The sequence below is a fragment of the Mastomys coucha genome, unplaced genomic scaffold (genome assembly GCF_008632895.1).
Source record: "Mastomys coucha isolate ucsf_1 unplaced genomic scaffold, UCSF_Mcou_1 pScaffold14, whole genome shotgun sequence".
Lineage (NCBI taxonomy): Eukaryota > Metazoa > Chordata > Mammalia > Rodentia > Muridae > Mastomys > Mastomys coucha.
In genome coordinates this window covers 41769275-41791320 of record NW_022196896.1, presented here as the reverse complement: position 1 = coordinate 41791320, position 22046 = coordinate 41769275, and the positions used below count along the sequence as shown (strand labels likewise).

The window sequence follows — 22046 nt, the reverse complement described above, 5'->3', positions numbered from 1 at the left end:
CTTACTCCCATCAAGCGAGCCCAGGCCCAGGATGCAGCATCCAGCACTGGCAATGCCACTTACTCCCACCATTTTGGAGCCTCCAGCCATCAAGACTCATTTCTAATCATCCCCTGGCTTCTTCGGATACTACATTTCTTGGCAGTGCTCTACAACTGATTATCTAGGCTTCCAATCATTCTATTTATCGACGTCTCTCTCTTAAGTGAACCTGATTTTCAGGTCCATACTGCCATGTCAATGGCTTGGGTATAAGTACTGAATTTTTTTCCTCCTTCCAATAATGGTGCTATCAGAGTTACCCAAGGTGGACCTGACTTTCAGAATCATTGTATCCCTTTAGATATTACCACTGGCCTTCACAGCTGTGTAGGGTGATGGCTGAAGCTGGAAGATGGGGAGAGAGGTAAGAAAGATTGTGTTTTAACTGTTAGAGTGTGTGGGAGGGGTGGAGGGACTTCTGCCTAGGATAATCTATTGCATTAGAAAAAATGCATTCACTGTCTGAAGAAAATCCTTTATCACATCAATAGTGACTATAAAAGATATGGTGCTTAGAAAAATTGAACCTTATTTAGTATAGGGAATGATATTGTCATGACATTGTAATGCCTGTGGCAGTTTCATTGTAGTGACTATGACATAAGTGAGAACTGTGTCGCATGGTGATTTATACATCTGTACTTATGAATTTGGTTTACTCAAATGGAGTGTAAGCATCCTAAGAATGGATTCTTGTCTCTTACATCCCAGAGTCGAGTGTACTTGCAGTACGCTGTGGTCCAATAGATAATATGAAACATTTCACTTTTCTGTGCCTAATAAAAAATCTATAACATCATCATCCATACAAATGAGAATATTAGCTTGTCTTAACTTAGAAAACTCTAAATTAATTCTTTTACTAGAAAGTAAACAAGCTCATACAAGTAAAATAAATCTGTAAAAAGACACAGTATGAGAACATAGGTAACTTCATGTAAATTAATTTATCACAGAAAAAAAAGTCCAACAGAGCCAGGTACGGCACCGTGTGTCTGTAGTAGAGGCTGACACAGGAGGATAACTTGAGAATGGGAGTTAAAGAGCAGCCCACGAAACATAGTGAGATGCCAGCCACAATTAATTACAATCTTCATTGCAGATTTCTTCCACTTATAGCATGAAATGGATCAGATTTGTCAAAAATTCAGCTCATGTGATTTCCTATACTGTTTATGACTGTATTTTTTAACAACATAATTAAAAGGGTCAAGATAATTTCAGCAAGCATAGCAGACCTGCAGTGTAATTTTGGACAGGAAAGAAAACGGTATATCGGTAAGCTGGCCTGAGTTGCTCAGGCAGGTTAAGGGCAGAGCAGGCTGTGGCCACGACCCATCAGCTCTGCCTTGACTTCTTTCCTTCTGTTCAGTGCACCCTCTCCACCATGGATGGTTTTTCTCTTTAATCTTAGGATTTTGGGCTCAGTTTTGTACTAACATCTAACCCATCATAATTTTTAGCAGACTTCAGGCAGAACACTTGCGTTTTTGTGACAGACGAGCCATGGCCTTTCTCACTCCGTCCCCAGGAGAGAGTGCGATAGGTGTGGTGCTGTGTTTTTCCTTCTTGGACGATTCAGTTCTCATGAACTCACATTTTCCATGAGTAAAGTTAGAAACACTTAGGCTACAACCAGTCCAAAAATATGCCTAGGCTCTGAAAGAGGAAAGTCATGTCATACAAGGGTAAATATAATAGTGGAGTGGATTGGTTCATTTCATTTAAATCCATGAATTCTGGATGCCTCCCAAAATAAGCCTCTTAGTAATTTGTCTCCTTGGAGTTGTTTTTCATAAGACTTATGGCTTCTTTGCATTTTGCTCTAGATGGAGAATCATGTGTCACATTATTTCACTTTACCCTGTAATTCTGAAATATTCCAAATAGTATGTTCATAATTAGGAAAGCAACAACCAATTATTTTCCCTCACTGGTTTAGCGTCTCTTAAATAATTATGTTGGTTTCCGGTCTTCTGTCCCGCCCCCTTTGTTTTGTAGTCACGGTTCATGATCAGTGACTACTGACACACTGATGATTTTGTTTCCTAATTCCTGAGATACTTTCTTCTTTCTTGTCAGACAGAACTGTAGATTACCCAGGTCTCTAACCCCATTTGTGATGCTGAGCTCAAACATAGGATCTCATGCACGCTAGACAAATACTTGTCCATTGACCTAAACCGCAGTGCCTAAGCGAATATTATGCTTTCTCTACCCTGTGAATTTGGAAGGGCCCTTGTTGCCTTGAGAGAATTCCTTATGCATGAGAGGATGATCACTTGCTATGAATTATGTCATTACCTATATGCCTCAGTTTTGGAAAAATGTTGGCTTTACAATCAGTGTTTCTTTCGAAGAGCTGGTCAGCTGTTCCCAGAGAACAAGTGAAAGCAGGGCAGCAGGGCTGCAGAGAATAGTAACACAGTCTTAACTGGGGTGCCTGCGGCTGGTTCTTATGGCTCTATCACAGGCCCACCTCTGCAATCCAGATCCTATCCCAAGCACTGGTGACAGCTCTGTCCCCAAGAACACCCCTGTCTTGTAGGTATAAATGCTGGGGAGATATGGGGTTAGACTCACTGATGCCCGGATATGGTACACATGCCTGTAATGCCAGCATTTAGAGGTGAGGGTTAGAAGTCACCCTGTTCTGTAAAACAAATAGACAAAACTCTTCGATGAAAGCTCTCTACTTTTAGCCAACCCAACACAATACATCTGAAGTAAGTAGTGGAGGACGCTATGCCACCTACAAACTGGTTCTCGTGCTGGAGACACAGTGAACTTTGTAAGTGCTTCTTTCCACTTTTGCTTCTACTATTAGAAAGTTTAGTCCTTCCTCACAGCCTTTCTGTATGAATTCATAGCACGTACTTTGTAAGCCAGACTTCCCCAGAACATTAGGGAGGTGTTACCATTTGTTTCTGCCTGTCAGGGTGCTCACAGGTCTGCATCCTACTGGGTTCTATGTGTCTGTGAGGCACTTGGTAACAAGGCAGGAGAGAATAACATGCACAGAACTATGATCCCGGGGACAGCCAGACACGGCGACACATGCCTGTAATCCCAGCACTCAGGAGGTAGGGGAGGATGATCAAAAGTTCAAAGGACTGAGTTTGAGGTAAGCCTAGACTATAGGAGACAAACAAAAGGCTCCTGGGAAACTGTGCAGCCAGGTGCTCTGCGCTCCTTGCACCATTGAGGGAGGGACTTTTATCCTTTGATAACCAGTTCTCTTGAGTCCTGGTTTCTTCCTTGATACCATAGTCTCCCTCCATGGTTTCTTGTGAGAACTATTGACATAACTAAAGTGCCCAAAATAGAGTGGGCAAGCCACTGAAGCCCATTCACTTCTTCCTCACTTTCCTGGGTTATCCCTGAAACAAATCAACACAACCTAGGTGCTGCCCTAAGCTCCACCTTACAGCTCCACCCCTGAGCACAAAACCATCCCTATGCTCTCGATGTACAGAGAGTTCCAGCCTCCCAGATGTACAGAGAGTTCCAGCCTTCCCAGCCCCACATTCAAGGATCCTGGGAAAAGCAAAGGCACTGATTTCACATGCTTCTCATGAAGAAAACATGTTTGGTGGTTACTCAGGCATCAGGTATTAGGGGACTGTTTTCAACCTGCTTCTGAGGTTTAGCCATACACAACATCTGAAGCCAAGCACATCTGCCATCCTGGATGGCACGGATGCTTGATGGATTTGCAAATTGCTTGAGAGTCCTCAGATGAAAGGTGCCATAAATTTATTTATTTATTTATTTATTTATTTAAAATTATTTATTTATTATTATTATACTGTATTATTAGTACATTGTAACTGTCTTTAGACACACACCAGAAGAGGGCATCAGATCCCATTACAAATGGTTGTAAGCCACCATGTAATGCTGGGAATTGAATTCAGGACCTCTGGAAGAGTGCAGTCAGAGCTCTTAAACGCTGAGCCATCTCTCCAGCCTGGTGCGATAAATTTAAACCATTAATGTGAGAGGACACAGCAGGAGAAGGTACCCTCTGTAAGCCCCTACTAACTAGAAGCAAACATCCTTGAGATAACAGAGGGAGTTTCCTCTGTGACCTGGGATCCTCTGATGCCTATGTGGTAGAACTCCCATATATACAATCAACCATTTCATCCATAAATAAGAAGAATTAAGTGCCCATGGGGTTTGCTGTAAAAAAGCAAATAACTATGTACTTCCTGAGTCTGTTGGGAGAGATTTAAAAAAGAGATTGAAGAGAATATTTTTTCTGAAATCCTTTAGTTTTAAGCTTTGATGTTCTGGAGACCCAAAACTTATTTCCAATAAGCCTGTTTGATGACATCTTCAATTTATTTTTTTGAGACAGGGTTTCTCTGTGTTGCCTTGACTGTCCTGGAACTCACTCTGTAGACCAGGCTGGCCTGGAACTCAAATCCACCCGCCTCTGCCTCCCAAGTGCTGGGATTAAAGGCATGTGCCACCACCGCCGGCTGACATCTTCAATTCTTATGATTGAATCTAAGTGGGTCTTGAGGTAGAGATCCAAACCCTACCTTTTACTAGGCAAACCTTTCATGTGTATCCATGAAGAAATGCTAAGTAAACTGGAAGTAGTACCCAGTGCTGGAGAATAAGGGCTTTAGGGTAATGTTCCTAGGAAGCCATTCTTCTTCATTCCTGCCCACAATAGGATACTCAGAATTCTTCTCAAAAGAGTCCAGTTTTCAAAATCCCAGCTAACCATAAACCTCATTTTGCTGTGAGCAGGTTCAGGATTGGGAGCTGGGACAACAAAGACAGCTCCTGTCCTGGAAGGAATGGTGAATGCTTGGTCCCAGACTTCAGCTAAAGCAATGATTCAAGCCCCACTAACTCTGTATGAATAAATGAACATATCAGGAGGGTCTACAAAGACTGGCTGACTCATCCATTCGGGAAGTCATTTGGCTCATCTACTGGATCTGAGGCTCTTGCATAGGCACCGAGTAAACAACCCTTGGTAATTTTCCCTGAAAAATCAGCAGGAATTAGTTGCATCTAAGGAAATCCCCAAGATGACCCCCTGAGATTTATGAATGGAACACAACCTCATTCATGGCATGTTACCTTGCAATATTCTACCTGTGTGTGTAGGGGGGGAGGGGGCTTGTGGGAATATTTTTATACTGCACCCACCGAGAATCCTGGATTTTCTTTTCTTTTCAAAATATATATTCATTTTATGTATGTGAGTACACTATCACTGTCTTCAGACACACTGGAAGAAAGCATCAGATCCCATAAATGATTGTTATGAGCAACCACGTGGTTGCTGGGAATTGAACTCAGGACCTCTGGAAGAGCAACTAGTGTTCTTAACCACTGAGCCATCTCTCCAGCCCGAGTCCTGGGTTTTCTATAAGGGATGTCACATTGGTACAGTCTCCTGAGTGAAAACAGTTTTTGCTCTGGTGTTCATATGGCATATCTTCTTTAAAATTTGAGTGTTTTAGATCTAATTAGGTTGCTAAGTACCTTTCCCAGGAGTGGCCGTTGCCTGCCCACCAGGTTATTAGGAAGTGCGGCCAGCCTTGTGTTTCCAGGGTACTTAACTTGTTTTTTCACTCCTTGCCATTAATGATTGAGAACAAAATCTTCTGCTGGAGGTTGCCAGCATGTTCTCACACGTTTGACCTCCTAACTGTGTAAGACTGTGACCTCCTTAGACCTTTTTCTTCAGTAAGTTATCCTGCCTCGTGGATTCTGTTATAGCAATAGGACATGGACCAAGGCAGAGATGAGAGAAGCTAGACTCTCCATTGTTGAGTCTCCTGGAATTTCTACCCATCATACTACCTAGTGTAGTTTCCCTCATCTAAGACTTTGGGTGTATGGGTGTGTGTATGGGGAAAGAAATGTCATGCTTTACCTGTTCTGTAGCCGGTGTTGTTGAGATACACGGCAAAGGTCCGAGGCTCGTGCATGGCCTGCCACGAGGGAGAAGAACAGTTCTCATTGTTGGTGTAGACATTGTGGTTATGCACGTACTTGCCAGTGAGCATGGACGAGCGTGATGGACAGCACATGGGCGTGGTCACAAAGGCATTGGTGAAGGTGGCCCCACCATGTTCCATGATCTTTCTCGTCTTGTTCATGACTTGCAGGGAACCTGAAAAGCACAGGTCTGGCACTGGTTAGCAAAACACACGCTGTGGAGACTCACTTCAATAAGTCATTTAGATATCTCTGTTCCCTCATTTATTAGTTTCCTTCCCCTGTGTGAAGGAGCCTATAATTTGATCAGTTCTCATTTCTAGAACAAAACAAGCCATTTGGGATATGAACATCTCAGACATTCTGTAGAATAAATAGTAAGCGCATTTCAATCTCTCTCCTCTATAACCACAAAGGAAAAAGCATGCAGGCTAGTCATGTAATCAAAGCCAGACTGTCAGAGCTGAGGAAGATTCCGGGGTCCAGAGTCTCTGAAGATCCTGAGAGAACAATAGCTTGGTCCAGAGTAGCAGAAGCCCAGCCAAGCACAGGGAAAGGCTGAGAACGCAGGACTTTAGCACATACAACATTTTTTTGGTTTATTTTATTTTGTTTTTTCGAGATAGGGTTTCTCTGTATAGCCCTGGCTGTTCAGAATCTCACTCTATAGACCAGGCTGTCCTCAAACTCAGAAATCCACCTACCTCTGCCTCCCAAGTGCTGGGATTAAAGGTGTGCGCCACCACTGCCTGGCTCACATACAAGATTTTAATCTTAATCCTAATGTAGAAAAAAAATAAACCCTCTTAAGCAAAAGATCCTCCAAAATATCCGTAACCAGACAGATGGTCGTAAGGAGGGAGAGAGGGAAAAAGAGGTATCGACAGTTGGTATCCTCTAGCAAGCTAACCAATATCTGCCTGTATTTCTATCTGGATAAGGCTATTGTGTTATGCCTTGGACAGTTTACATGGCACTTTTAAGGTTAGGCTGTCTTCTTGCTCAAAAAGTATGTGCATGAATGCAAAGTAGTTCATCCTAACTTTAGGGGTGAGGTGAAATGGTAAGAAGAGACTTCTAAGGAAGAAAAATAATCTGCCCCACTCTGCTGACTGCACTGAAACCCATCTGCCTCCTGCAGAAAGGTACAGGCCAAATGCCATAGTCTTTTCAGGATTTGTCAAGAAGTGTACTACAGAGTGCTACAGCCAAGCCCATTACATTTGAATCCCAGAGCCTCAGATTTCTAACAGGTGGCACTCCTTCCAAAGAAAGGAGGGAAATCTTTGGTTTCCAACCAGGAAGGAAAATGGAACCTTCAGAGTGTTTTCTGTTCACACGGTGCATGGGACAGTAGTTGGGGGAGCTTCTAATTGCGTCTCATTAGAATTTAAGTATGGTTGTATGCAGGGTGCTTCTGACTGCTCCTCCTTTCTGGTTATCTTCTGGAGATCAAGCACCTTTTCACAGTCAGTGCATGACAGATAGTGCACACCCACGTCAGGCTGAACACTTTAGAAGCCTCAGCTCTCTCCGATAATTTCCCTGAGTGTATGCTTGACAGGAAGTCTGAGATGATGGCATGACATGAAAAGAGGAAGGGTCTGTCAGGTGGGCAGGAGCAGTGTGTTGTTGGGGACACAGGGAGGACCGCATGGCTGAGGCTCTGGTGATGGGAAGAGCAGTAGAACTCTGTGAACATCGTGGAAAGGAGCATGAATCGTTTTCTTGATGTGATGTGATCAGAGAAGCAGTGAGAAGAGCTCAGATGCTAGGCAGACATCCTGGGGTCTGATCAGAGCCAGGCAGAGTAGGGTCTTAGTTACAGGCACAAGGAATGTGATGAGCAAAGCTTTGAGAGGTGTTGCCGCAGCAGCAATGGTGTGCTTGATGGTGTTTGAGTTAAAGACCACAGCCAAGGCTGCTGATGCCATCCTGCCCTGCCCAGCTTAGCACTCAGGGTTCCAGAAGCAGAGTCAAAGGAGGCTATAATTCATGGCAGAGGGCTCAGACTTCCAACTCTAAGTCTAATGACTCAGACTTCCAACACTAAGAAGGAATCTGGAAAGGGACTGGTCTCATCGATGATGCAGAAGTAACTGAAAAGAATGTGCCTCACAAAAGATCAAAGAGAAATCCATGGCAGAAGGGTTGCCTTTTACGTTTGTGTTGGGTGATCATAGACAGGAAATATCTCAAACATGAATTTATGAATAGAGATGAGAAAGTTGAAAGACTTCCAAAGATGTGCCCCAACCTCTTCTCTTCTGTTTAGGGATTATATTGTATTCATTCTTAGGTAAGAAAAACAGCAAACGTTTGCCTCATAGTCTATTTAAAAGAACCAGCTCTCAAAGTTTCTTTTATAAGCCTTTGTTAAATTAAAAATGAAAAAAAAAAAGAGAACAGCTGGAGGCCATCACCAGAGGTGATGCCTGCATGCCCAGCGGACACCTCCCACTTACAGACTCATTTGGACTGCAAATGTGGGGTGGGGATGAGAATCTGATTGAAAGTCATAATAACATCAAAACTGGGGTTAAATTTTCTTTAGCCTAGTTCATAGAGGAACTGCTCAGCCAGGATTCTCCTCTCATATCCACTGTCTTGTTGTTAATTATCTGAGCTGTGCTGTCATCCTAATTTCTCCAGCAATTAGCTAGCAGATCTGAGCTGGGGATGAAAACTCACTTCTAACACGTCCCGTATGCTGTAGCTACTCAGTGCTGGCCCACACTTGGACAGATTTTGAGGGTACGTATTCAAGGCTGGACACAGATTCGAAGAAAGCAGGAACTGGAAAGAGACTTGGGTGCTCTAAGAGGCTTCAATCGTTTCAATTCCAAAGCTATGAGATGGACTGAGGGTGGTGTGTGACATCAACCAGCTTTCTTCTAGGCACTGCATGACTGTTTGATCCTAACAGTAATCATTTGTGCTGTGACTGTCAGTGATGCTCCAGGTAACGCTGAGCTGTACAGGGTTAGGGCACATCCTGAGGGTCACACAGTCTCAAGCACTCAGCCCCAGAAGCCATGCTCCTAATTTCCAGCTGGTTTGAGTATTGACTATGGAGTGGATTCTTTCAAGACCTTGAAACACGAATAAAGTCCTGCCTGCATTCTCATCTTTTATCTCATGTGGCCTTGGGGAGAAGGCTGCAGCCCCAGCACCTGTATTGTACCTTTCCAGAGCCATTAGTACAGTGGCAGAAGAGGTTTGGGGCAGGGGAGCCTTGTAGAGTGGACTTCCATAGCTGACAGGTATGCACACAACAATGGCTACCTCTAATCTGGTGGATTCTGTGAATATGTAGATGACAGAACAAGGATTTAAGGTGCATCTCTCAGCTAGCACGCTTATGGAGGGAAGCACCAAGCATTTACCTCTTGCTTTTAGCTGTGCATAGATTAGTGAGTGTCAATCACACAGCCTTCCATTGTTATCTGGCCCTGCTGATTGCCCCACTGATTGTCATTGACAAATTGTACCAAAGTCTATCATGCCCTGTAACATAGGAATATCTACTGTTAATCTCAGTGCTCCAGAAGCAGAGGTGTGGCGGCTGTGAGTTCGAGGGCTGTTTGACTGACATAAGATTCTTACCTCAAAAACAGACAAACAAACAACATCCAGATGTTGCCACCGATCGACCTGAGCAACTCACTGAACCTCTCTGGGTTTGTCTTTCTCCTCTTTACAGAGGACAGCTCCTCACTTATTCCCAGGGCTATCAAGAAACAAATGTTTTGCTGCTATGATGGGCTCCCTTTATGCAGGAAAGTTGTTGCTATGGCCACACAGTTGGTACTCCATATCTGTTGGCTCCCCATTGGGGCTTTCAAACCAATTGCAGATTGAAAGCACTCAAAGATATTAAAAGTTTCCAAAAAATTGAGTAGGCAAAACAAATAAACAAACAAACAACAACACCAAAAAAACCCTGTGTCCTGAACATATGGAGACACTTTATTCCCTGTCATCATTCCCCAAACTATACACAGCATAACAAGTATTAACAAGCCAGTCTCTCTGGGCTGGTGTCCTGAGCAGACCTTGGGTGCAAGCTCTGCAGCCAGTCCCACAACACCCAGAGGAAGCTACTGCACTCCCAGGCACTCTGACACTCTCAGGATCAGAGGTGAAGAGGACCCAACATCTGTCCCAACACTAGGAGTAACTGGGACCTGCCGGACCAGGCACGCAGGAACTCTGCCAGCAGAGTGGCTCAGGTTCCTTCCGGTCTATCTGGGCTGGTGTCCTGAGCAGACCTTGGGTGCAAGCTCTGCAGCCTGTCCCACAACACCTAGAGGAAGCTGCTGCACTCCCAGGTACTCTAACAAGCCTAGGGTCACAGGATCCCAGAATCACAGGGTCATGGAGACTGCTTGACTCTGAGGAGTTCTGATACAACCAAGATCACAGGAAAGACTGACTCCAGTCAGATTTAGCAAGGGCAGGCAGCACTAGAGATAACCAGATGGCAGGGGGCAAGCATAAGAAAATAAATAACACAAACCAAGGTTACTTGGCATCACCAGAACAAAATTCTCCCACCATAGCAAGTCCTGGACACACCATCACACCGGAAACGCAAGATTCGGATCTAAAAATCACTTATCATGATGATGATACAGGACCTTAAGAAAGACATAAATAGTACCCTCAAAGAAATACAGGAGAACATAGGTAAACAGCTAGAAGCCCTTCAAGAGGAAACACAAAAATTCCTTAAAGAACTACAGGAAAACACAATCAAACAGGTGAAGGAAATGAGCAAAACCATCCAGAATCTAAAAATGGAAATAGAAACAATAAAGAAATCAGAAAGAGAGACAACCGTGGAGATACAAAACCTAGGAAAGCAGTTAGGAGTCATAGATGCAAGCATCACCATCAGAATACAAGAGATAGAAGAGAAAATCTCAGGGGCAGAAGACACCTTAGAAAACATTGACACAACAGTCAAAGAAAATGCAAAAAGCAAAAAGCTCCTAACCCAGAACATCCAGGAAATCCAGGACGCAATGAGAAAACCAAACCTAAGGATAATAGGTATAGAAGAGAGTGAAGACTTCCAATGTAATGGGCCAGTAAATATCTTCAACAAAATTATAGAAGAAAACTTCCCTAACCTAAAGAAAAAGATGCCCATGAACATACAAGAAGTCTACAGAACTCCAAATAGATTGGATCAGAAAAGAAATTTCTCCCATCACATAATAATAAAAACACCAAATGTACTAAACAAAGAAAGAATTTTAAAAGCAGTAAGGGAAAAAAGTCAAGTAACATATAAAGGCAGGCCTATCAGAATTATGGCAGACTTCTCACCAGAGACTATGAGAGTTAGAAGATCCTGGGCAGATGTCATACAGACCCTACAAGAACACAAATGCCAGCCCAGACTACTATACCCAGCAAAACTCTCAGTTACCATAGATGGAAAAAACAAGATATTCCATGACAAAACAAAATTTATACAATATTTTCTTACAAATCCAGCTCTACAAAGGATAATAGATGGAAAACATCAACATAAGGAGCAAAACTGTAGAAGCAAGAAAGTAATCTTTCAACAAACCCACACAAACCTAATTCCACCCCTTACAACAAAAAAAACAGGAAGTGACAATTACTTTTTCATAATGTCTTAATATGAAAATTAATATTACCAACATATCCTAATCACTTGAAATCCAATAATATGAGGAATTAGAAATTTGTTGATTGTCATCCAATGGTCTCTCTAATTTGGTAATTGGAGAAATAGGTCCAATATTGTACAATCTATATATACTTTCAGCTTGTTTGTGACAGTGTCTTGTTGTGTACAACATAAGAGTCTTGAAATCTTGCTTTTCCTATCTCAGTATCTCTATTAGTAGTATTTCATGTTTTTACACTCTACTATGGTTTCAGAACAGCTTATATATTTCAAAAGTATTTATATACCCAAGGGAGACATAGACAATTAACTTGGGAGGTGGCTTGTAGAAAAGAGAACAACAAAGAGTGAGACTGAATGCTTTGCTTGACATTTATAACTCTTGTATCAAGTTTGAAGAAGAGGACTTTACAAGTTACTCTTTCCCGAGATGAATGCTTTTCCAAATTATCACAGCCAATGAACCAGATTCTTACCCACACCTAATGTCTGTGCCACCCTCCAAGCAGAACCACTGTTCATTGAAACAGTTGGTGAATGACTTTATGGATAGACCATCTTAATGCACATACCATTTCTTAAATGAATGTAACCTGTTCTCTGTAGCCTGAGAATAAAGTCAATCATTCAAGTCAAATAGTTTTGACCATAGCAGGAAGTCTGTATCCAAAAATTGTGCCTACAATTCATCCCTTGGCACAGCAGAACTGTCAACTCTCAGCTTAGCTACGATGGAGGTAAAATCCTTTGGTGATTTGAGGGTCTTGAAGTACAGCCTTATTACAATGAAATCCAATGTCTAAAACTTGTTCTTATTTTGGGCTTGTACCACAGTAAGAGCCAAGACTTTAAACTCTACTAAATACAAAACAAACAAAAAGACTTTATATATTCATGTTCATTTAAGAAAATACTAGTAGTGATATATTATTTTGAAATATACAGTTAATTATGTTTGGAGCCATTTAAAATTTATACTGAGAAAAACTTATGTATTTTCAGTATTCCTGTAGACAAGCACCTGCATAACACTGTTTAATTGATTGTTGTTTTATATCAAACAACTTTTATAGTACTCATTTTTATTGTTATAATATTTTATAAATTTTATGGAATATGACAAAAAAGATATTGTAGGTATTGAAGAGGGGATCTCTGGGAGGAGTTGGGGTACAAAAGAGAAACAAGAATGTGATTTAATTCTATTTAATTCTATTTACTTAAAATATGTTTTTAAATGTTAACAAATTCAGACAAAAAAACAAGTATTAACAAAATATTTGCATTGTATTGGGGATTATGAGTAATCTGAAGTAAATAGCAGGATATGTATCCTATTTTATATGTTTGGTATCTGTTGGAGTCCTATATGAGTTACTTTTCTGTTGCTGAGATACAACACTATGGCCAAGGCACTCAGCAGGGACGTCGTATGCTTCCAGAGGGATAAGAATCTAGCATGGCAGAGAAGCTGCAGGCTTGGCAGCTGGAGCAGGGTGCGGAGGGCTCATATCCAGTGTCCTGCAGATAGCAATTGCCCTCTGCTCACTTCAACCCATACTCATGCTTGCCAGTGTCATAGGTTTTTGATTAGGGAAGGTTGGTACTAAATATACAGGTAGTCTTTCTAGTGTAGCATGATTTCTTATGCTAACCATTATTACCTCTGTGGCAAAGAATGGGATACTAAAAAATAATCATTCCCATATTAAACATGAATGTATTGGTATAGTGAATATTTGAATCTAAAAACACGAATATTTGAATCTAAAAATTATAAAGCAAGTATTTTTCTGCCAAAACAACTATTCAGTGGAGTGAGGAGTAGGAGTGGGGGTGGAGGTGTAGAGAACTGGGGTAGTGGGAATCAAGATGTTTTTAGCTAAAAAATAAAGGAAAAAACAAGTGGGGAAGGAGGAAACAAGAAAGGTAATAAATTTGCCTGGAATGTTTCCAGGTCACTAAAGCGCCCTGCTCTCTTCCCCAACTAAACAAGAGCCAAGGCCCTTAGACCCTGAGCCCTGTGGGCATGAGGGGCGTGCCTGCAGGGATGCACAGTTGCAGGAACATGTGGAGCAGATGTGAGATGCTCACCTGGCCTTTGTCTTTTCAGATTTCATGCTCACTAGAGATGTGGGTTTATAGAGCTCTATACTGAGGGCACAATGCAGGCAATGTGGGACTATTGGGAGAGGCACGCTCTTGCTCTTGGGAGCTAGCCTTTGACTATCTCAGGAGTGCAGTTCTTATTCTGCAGAATGAAAAAGAGAGAAAAGAAAAGAAAAGAAAAGAGGAGGGGAGAGGAGGGGAGAAGGGAAGGAGAGGGAAGGGAAGGGAAGGAGAGGGAAGGGAAGGGAAGGGAAGGGAAGGGAAGGGAAGGGAAGGGAAGGGAAGGGAAGGGAAGGGAAGAAGGGAAGGGAAGAAGGGAAGGGAAGGGAAGGGAAGGGAAGGGAAGGGAAGGGAAGGGAAGGGAAGGGAAAGTCCAGTATTTTAAAGTCTTCGTCTTGAATAAACTCAGTACCTGACACTTGACTGTGTAGCTTCAGTTTCATAGCTTTCCCTCTGCCTTCTGAATGATGGGATTAAATTCATGCGGCACCATGCCTGGCTTGGCTATTTTTTTTTTTTAATGTAATAGACAAATGACACATATCCACAGACTAACCCCACAGCTCTCTGCTTTAAATAGGCAACGTATCTCCACATAATTATGGCTTAATTCCATTTGTGATCTAAGGGACAGTAGGAGCGGGTGGGGCAGGGACAGCTCAAGTCCTAAGAATGTGAGCAATGCCAGGCTGAGATCTGTGTGGACTGGTCCACAGTCATTTACTTTCCAAAGTGGGACCAAGGCACTATTTGGGAGAGAGTGAGCATCTATTCTCCATCTTATTAATTCAAGTTCAAGAAAGCAAAAAGTTTCTCAGGTATTTCAAATGTCTTTCTTTAGATGTGTAAAATATTTTAAAAGTTCAGGCAAGAGCAGAGTGACTCACACATCTAGTTTTATTAAATCTAACAAAGCTGAGGTCCCCGCCTCCCAAACTGGTGCACTTGTGCATTTCAGTCACAATAAAACAGAGATGCCATGGATACTCTTGGTGGCTAGTCTCCCCAGTGGTAGCCATTGTCCTGAACTTCACACTGATCGTTTCTATGCATGCCCATGCATCCTCTGGAAGAAGGAATGATACTGAGGATGTGTGTGTGGAGGGGCGGTGAAGAGAGGACAAGAGAGGCAGAGCATTCAGAAAGCACTGCAAGAAGCTGTCAGATAACACCTAATTTACCATTTTTAATAAATATCTTTTTGTCATTATTTGAACTGCAGGACATACCCTGTTAAAAGTAAAATCAGGGGTTTCTTAAATTCTGGAGGAAGCCAATGCCAAGTCAGGGGGTGCTGAATTGAGCCATGAGCATGTGCCCCACAGGTCATTTCCTCCTGGGGTGATGACTGCTGTCTATCCTGTCTCTGTGGGTGGGATGACACGATTTATTCACTGCAGTGTAGACCAGTGCTCTCTGGAACCACATGTAAGGCTCTAGCACTTTCCTTAATGAATTCCTTATGTGTCTTCCTCCCTTTACAAAGGAATAGTTTATTTATTTGCCCTTACTGTTGAGGACAAAGTGAATGAATGCTTCTCCCTCCTAGTTTTGCTCCTAAATTCGAGCCCTGCTCAATATTTGTCTTCTCAGACAGGCTCAGGATCGTCTCATTCTTTCCAATAAGACAAATCGTCTATTGAGAAGTTCATAATTTTAAAGCATTTCTCTAAGTGTGAAGCAGCTCTTCTGGAGGCTCTGCAGCCAACCGCCTTAGCCTCCAGGAAAGAAATTACCAAAGCTGTGGCGTACTACACACATGTGAAAGTAAACCAAATAAAGCCCAGGTCATCAGGATGACAGGGAGCCAGGAGCTCGCACAACACAGCGCACAAACTACAAACACAAAAGCAAATAGAAGGAGAAATGATTCGCGTTGGTAAGAACCTGGATGAATTTTCACACTTGCGCACAGCTGTAAGGGATTTAAAAACAGTGTGGTTGCTATGGAAAACGCTGTTATTTTCAGCCATACTAAAGATGAAATTAAAATACGATATAATTATATATTCAAGATAATATTAAATGTTAAAAATTTAAAAACCCAGCCTCTGGATATAATGTTTTCCTTTGCAAAAGAATTAAAAAGGAACTCTTGAAGATCCCTGCACACACACATGGTCATAGCAGTATTGTTCACTTGCACTAAGATGTGTGATTTATATGGTATATTGGAATGGACTATAACACAGCCTTGAAAAGGAAGTTCTCACATACTCTCTAGCAGGGATGGACCTGAGAATGCTATACTATGTAAGTTTAAGTCAATCACAAATTTTCAGCTCCCAGGGCCAGTGTTGAAGAAGGTCATGATGGATGCCTACATCCCTTCCGGGGAATCAGGAAGAGGTCCAAGCAGAGAACTGTTCAATGGTAGAAGGTTTCAGTTTGGGTGGTGAAAAGTGTTCTAGAGACTGGTTGCACAACAATGAGCATGAACAAATAGACCAAACTTGTTAAAAATGGTTTTGGTAGCAAAATCAAAGAACAATCAATGCGGCAATAGAGAGGCTCCAGAGGAACTATGTGCGTGTTACACAGGATCAAGCATAGCCACCACCAATGGCAGGGCTTCTCGGCTGAGAAGGTCTCCTCTGCACTTCTGACCCATGCTTGGCTGTTCTTCCTAATCACCAGGGGGCACAGCTGGAAAAGCAGGGCCTGGCCCATTTCCTACTTCTGCTGTCTGTCTCCTAGAACCCAGAGAGTACTAGGCATTGACAGGTTGATTTTCAGAAGGTCTTAGTGACTGTTCGATGATGGATCAACAGATGGGAGAGACTGTGGCTCAGGCTGCAGCTGCGATGATCTAGACCAAAGATGGGTCCTAGTTCATCATCTACTAAGCCTCCCCTTTTGCTGTGCATAAACTCAGAGTACTGAGAGCAATGACTTCTGAGGATTACTTGGAAAATCCAATGGGCTAATGCTCAGCATGTCATCTGCCTAGAGAACTACAGAAAGGAGGTCAAGACAGGTGGGAAGGCACGGGCTTGACTTAGAGGGTTTACCACTATATCTCTGTTCACCCCAGATAATACAGCACTTAGTAACACCCTGTAAATATTTGCTAAATGAATACAGTGTAGGATAAGTGTTGTATTCTATTAATAAGTAAGTATAACCAGTAATTCCTTGATTTATGTTAAAGCCTGCACTGCAGTGTTGAAGAAGGTCATGATGGATGCCTACATCCCTTTCGGGGAATCAGGTTAGCTATTTCAGAACTGATATGCATCTAGCCCAAGTGGACACCTGCTCTAGTCTAACATGCAGAACAGCCCTGACCTCTGGGGTGTGTGAAGGGGCAGGCTTGGCTGAGCCACATTGGAGGCATGGAGGAGGGTGTACAAAGCAAAAGCACCATCAGATGGGGGAGGCTTTATATGGAACACCAAACTCAAGCACGGGGTACCTAAGCTGCTCGTGAACAGCTGGTGTTTCTCCAGGGAGATACAAGGGAGCAATAGAGACACTAAGACTCAGCAAGCCATGGGATGTGAGAAGTCAGTGGGAGCCAGCACGTACCTTCTGTAAGCAAAAGCTGCTTCCTGGTGCACAGAGTAAGGTTTTAGGGAATGACAGAACCCTTGAGATCCACTGGGGCTGGGAGGCCTCAGCTCAATTGCCTACATGGTTCATGTACAGGAGAAAGAATGGCTGTCACTCAAAGGTTTTAATGCAAGGGTGACCTGATACAATTGTTCAAAGGTAGTTCTAGCCATGGACTGGAGAATGGGTATGAAGGAACCAAGATGCTGCAGAAACAAGGAGGGTCTAGAGATGTCAGCTCTGCAAAGATGTGATAGGTGTTAGGGAAAATGAAGTCAGACTTGAGCTCTATTTCTTGCCCTGAAAGTGAATGAATAGGTTTTGAATATGAGTGAATAGCCAGGAGCATTCATTATAAAGCCATATGTGCATGGCCTTTCATTCTGGCAAAGGCCCTGAAAATCAATATACTTTTTCATTTTTTAAATATGAAATGAGAGAGCAGATTCAAAAATAGTCCATCCCCAGTGGCCTTTAATACATTAACTCCCAGATGAACTCCAAGAATTATCTTTGTTGTTATTTCATGGTCTGATCCTCAAGACCAAACCTTGGAATCTCCCAGCAAAATCCTCCCCATGGTCAAATTGAACAGCACAGGTAGGCTCATTTGATCAATGTCCTGGAGCAAAGAATGGGGGAACAGCCATGGAGTTGGGGAGTGGTGGTGACAGCCTGCATGATGAACTTTGTACATCTTATGGTACTCAGGACGATCTTGGTAATGGGCTTCCAAATAAGGGCCCAGGACTAGGCAGTTAAAGACAGTAAGATGTTAGAGGTGAGCCCAAATCACTAAGTCTTGGCATACTTCATTTGAGTGCTCTTGAATAGACTCAGGAGACACAATTCCAAAAGTACAAACCCAGGCATGGCGAGTTACTGCAAGTGTATGTGGAACACTGTTACATTTCATCTACATATATTAGGTCTGCACATGGTGGTACACACCTTTAATCCTAGCATTCAGAAGGCAGGGCTGGACAGATCTCTCTGAGTTTGAGGCCAACTTGGTTTACATAAAGAGTTCCATGACAGCCAGGGCTATACCCTGAGATTCTGTTTCAAATGAATGAATGAAAATTTGAGCCCAGTCACCTATAGTTGTAAAGTTACTTCAGCAAGCTATGAATGGGTAAATCACTCTATAAGTAACCATTGGAAATTTAAGTCTTTATCTATTTATGTTAATATTTTTTAAAAAAACTAATAGTGATATATTATTTTAAAATATCATACAGTTAATGTTTGGAGTTATTTAAAATTTAAATTGAGAAAAACATGTATTTTCAGTATTGCTGTAGACAAGTGTTTACATAAGACTATTCAATTGATTGTTTTATATCAAAACTTTTATAATACTCATTTTTACTGTTATAATATTTTATAAATTTTAAAGAATATGATTTAAAAAACCCCAAAAGGTATGGCAGGTATTGAAGTGGGACAGTCTCTGGAAGGAGTTTGGGTACAAAAGGGAAACAAGAATGTGATGTAATTCTATTTACTTAAAATATGTTTTTAAATGTTAACAAATTCAGATAAATTGAAATTATGTATCTTTTATCATCATAATGCAATAAAAGTTAAAATCAATAAAAAGGTTCCTTGACTCAATCTTTTATACACATTCAGAGAAAGTCACACTCTTGTGAACTTTGACACACTTTACTCATGAATTTTGCAAATTAACTTCTTTCAACTTTCTTCTTTTCTTTTTGATACAGGGTCTTGTATGTCTGGGGTTGGCTCCAACTCACTACGCAGTTAGTCAAGATCACCTTCAACTTCTGATCTCTTATCTCTGCTTTCCAAGTTGTGAGATACAGGAGTGAGCGACCATTCCCTTGGGCCAGAGTTTATAAAGGGCAAGATTAAGCCCTCGACCTCTATGGATTCTCAGGCTTACCCCAGGCTTCCCATCTTCTTCTCCTGTTTGAAAGTGTTCTTTAATACCATACCAGTATGTATATAATACCAGAGAAGTAATATTGAGACAAATCAAATAGTTTATGACCCGCACGAGTTCAGTGTGTAAACCAGATGGTTGTTAGCAGCAGCTCGCAACCCTCCAGTCGTCTAAAGGACCAGCTAGCAACCCTCCAATCATCTAGAGGACCAGCTAGCAACGCTCCAGTCGTCTAGAGGACCAGCTAGCAACCCTCCAATCATCTAGAGGACCAGCTAGCAACCCTCCAATCATCTAGAGGACCAGCTAGCAACCCTCCAGTCGTCTAGAGGACCAGCTAGCAACCCTCCAGTCGTCTAGAGGACCAGCTAGCAACCCTCCAGTCGTCTAGAGGACCAGCTAGCAACCCTCCAGTCGTCTAGAGGACCAGCTAGCAACCCTCCAATCATCTAGAGGACCAGCTAGCAACCCTCCAGTCGTCTAAAGGACCAGGGATAGCCCTGATACAGGTGAGGCTCTTGAAAGTATTTGAATGGAAAGAGACTGGCAAGTCAAAGAGTCAGGTTCTCACCCAGCTCCACGTCCTGGTCATCGGTGAGCACAAGGATAATATTGGGCCTGATGTTTTTTCGTTCCTGCTGTATCCTTCCCCGGAACCTCTGGGACCGCACAGTGGAACACAGGCTTCCCAGTAGCTCTGCGCCCAGCACAGCCAGCAGCAGAGCCCAGCAGGAATACTTCATTGTGCTTGGTCCAAAGTTGCAAAGTCGACAAAACTCCTTGGTCAGCTGAGTTCTGGGAGCTGGGGTGTAGGGAATGGGGAGAGGTGTCAAGAGAAAAAGGGAAAGGGGTGAGAATTAAATCGAAACCCAAACACGGTTGTAGCAAAAGGGCCCAGAAAATAAGCAAGAGCTGACAGGCGGGCTGGCGGGCTCGGGCTATGTGTGAATCCCAGGCAGCAGACCCTCACTACCACCGGGAAGGTTTTAAATACTTGATTATTCTGCAAAATCACTTTTGACCTTTATTCTCCATCCAACTTTCCCGTTTCCACCCTTTGCCAACATGTAATTTGCAGCACTGAGCTCAGATGTAAAAGCTTTCTGACAAGAGCTAATACCTTGAATTAGGTATCCTGGGTGAATAATCAATTTCTAGACTCAAAGACTTTCAGAACATCTGCAGATGGAGTCCTAGAAAGGAGAGAGGAAAAAATACAAAGGCAGCATCAGTTAAGGGTTTCAAAACAGGCTTTTGTTCTAAAGTAATGTCTTGAAACGTGGGTATTTTTTCCTTCTCTTCTGCAAAAGGCAGAGTGGGTAACACAAAGAACTGCTGATCGGTGACTCAGATAGCACCTCCGCTTCCTAAGCGGCTGCACAAGCAGTAGCCAGGGCATCTTTAAAAATCCCCAATGAGACTATGGATGAGAGGAGCCAGTCACTGGGAAGGTGCACCTGTGTGCCCGCAGCATGGCTGGTGCACGCGGGGCATTCTAGGGGAACCTTGATCGCCAGCATCCCTCAGTGACTGTCTACCAAGAAGAATAAAATGCAAAGCTGTCTCTTGTCATCTGCATCATGTCACTCACTAACCAGGAGAGTCATCTCTGCTGAGAAAGATTTCTTAACAAGTACCAGACAGAAGCACCTTTTCCAAGCCCCGGAGAAGCTCTTAACTGTGCCCCCGAATCACCAGAGCAAGGCATGCCTTGACAGCAAGGTTGCTCCTGGCCAGTCCTTGGCTCTCCAGTGGCACCTTGATGGCAGCGTCCCCTCCTTCTGTCAGTCAGGACAGGGTTCAGAGCAGCTAGCACAGGCGCTGGTTTTGATGCTACGGATCTAACTAAGCCGTAGTGTGAGATGCCTGATTGGCTCTGAGGCTTGAGGCAAGTGGCCGACCTTCCACAGTAGAAATAAAGAAATGAAATCCAGAGGGGAGCATAGCAGAAATCTTTGTAAAGCTGTACGGGAGGAGATTTCTGAAAGGGTTGGGAAAATGCCCCTCCACTTCAGAACCCTAATCTGCAGAAAGCTCACCCCTCAGACTTCTGAAAGACAGCAAGGGGCTCTTTATTTCTCCCTCCTCTGTTTTGCCACAAAAGCTTTTCATGAAACTAATCAGAGAGCAGCCCACTTCGTCAGCCACTCCACCCCACACCTGAGGGTCTGTATTTTGATGTGCAACAAAAAGCTGGCATAGGATAAATGGGCAAGAGTGCTTAGGTACAAGCATCACAGAGCAGGGGAAGGCGTCCTCATGCATGCCTGTGCTCCAAAGTCTGGAGATGGGCAAGAGGCAGCCAAAGAAGAATGTGTGCATGCCATCACCCAACCGTTGCTTGTTTTGTGCAAACATATGCACACTTGTGCCTCTATTATTTTAAAAATCTGTTTTGTATACAGTTTCCATGCCTCTCACTCTGCAGACTATAATTACTCGTGTGTGTGTGTGTGTGTGTGTGTGTGTGTGTGTGTGTGTGTTTGTGAGCAGTCAACAACAACAAAAAAGCACCTGATGTCTGCAAACGAGTCTCTCCTAGGTAGCTAATTGCCTGCAAGGCAGCAACAAAGGACTTCCGACTGATCCTGTGCTCCGGACAGTCGATAAGCAGAACTCCTTGCTTTTCCCTTTTAATTCAGGGTTATTCCGGCAATTGCAGTGCATGCTAACAACCCCCAGCCTGCAATTATTCTGCACTGCCTGCCTGGTTTCTGTGCACTTGCTTTAAATCACAAGAAACCCAATGTGAGCACGTAAGAGAGCAGCAACAGAAACTAGACAGCAAGAGCAGCT

General features: G+C 42.9%; 1 protein-coding gene across 10 annotated transcripts in view; it reads right to left on the bottom strand.

Moving 5' to 3' along the window:
- Sulf1 (sulfatase 1) overlaps positions 1-22046 on the bottom strand; it is a 168234-nt gene that overhangs the window by 53638 nt on the left and 92550 nt on the right. For 6 of the 10 annotated variants that reach the window (XM_031366872.1, XM_031366868.1, XM_031366871.1 and 3 more), the window contains 3 exons: positions 20371-20443; positions 19822-20052; positions 5948-6187 (listed from right to left, as the gene is read on the bottom strand). In XM_031366872.1, the coding sequence (XP_031222732.1) occupies positions 5948-6187; positions 19822-19993 (412 nt within the window). In that variant the 5' untranslated portion in view covers positions 19994-20052; positions 20371-20443. Of the gene's footprint in view, positions 1-5947; positions 6188-19821; positions 20053-20370; positions 20444-22046 lie in introns of those variants that run through there. The other 4 variants (XM_031366875.1, XM_031366874.1, XM_031366876.1 and 1 more) reach the window with 2 other exon arrangements.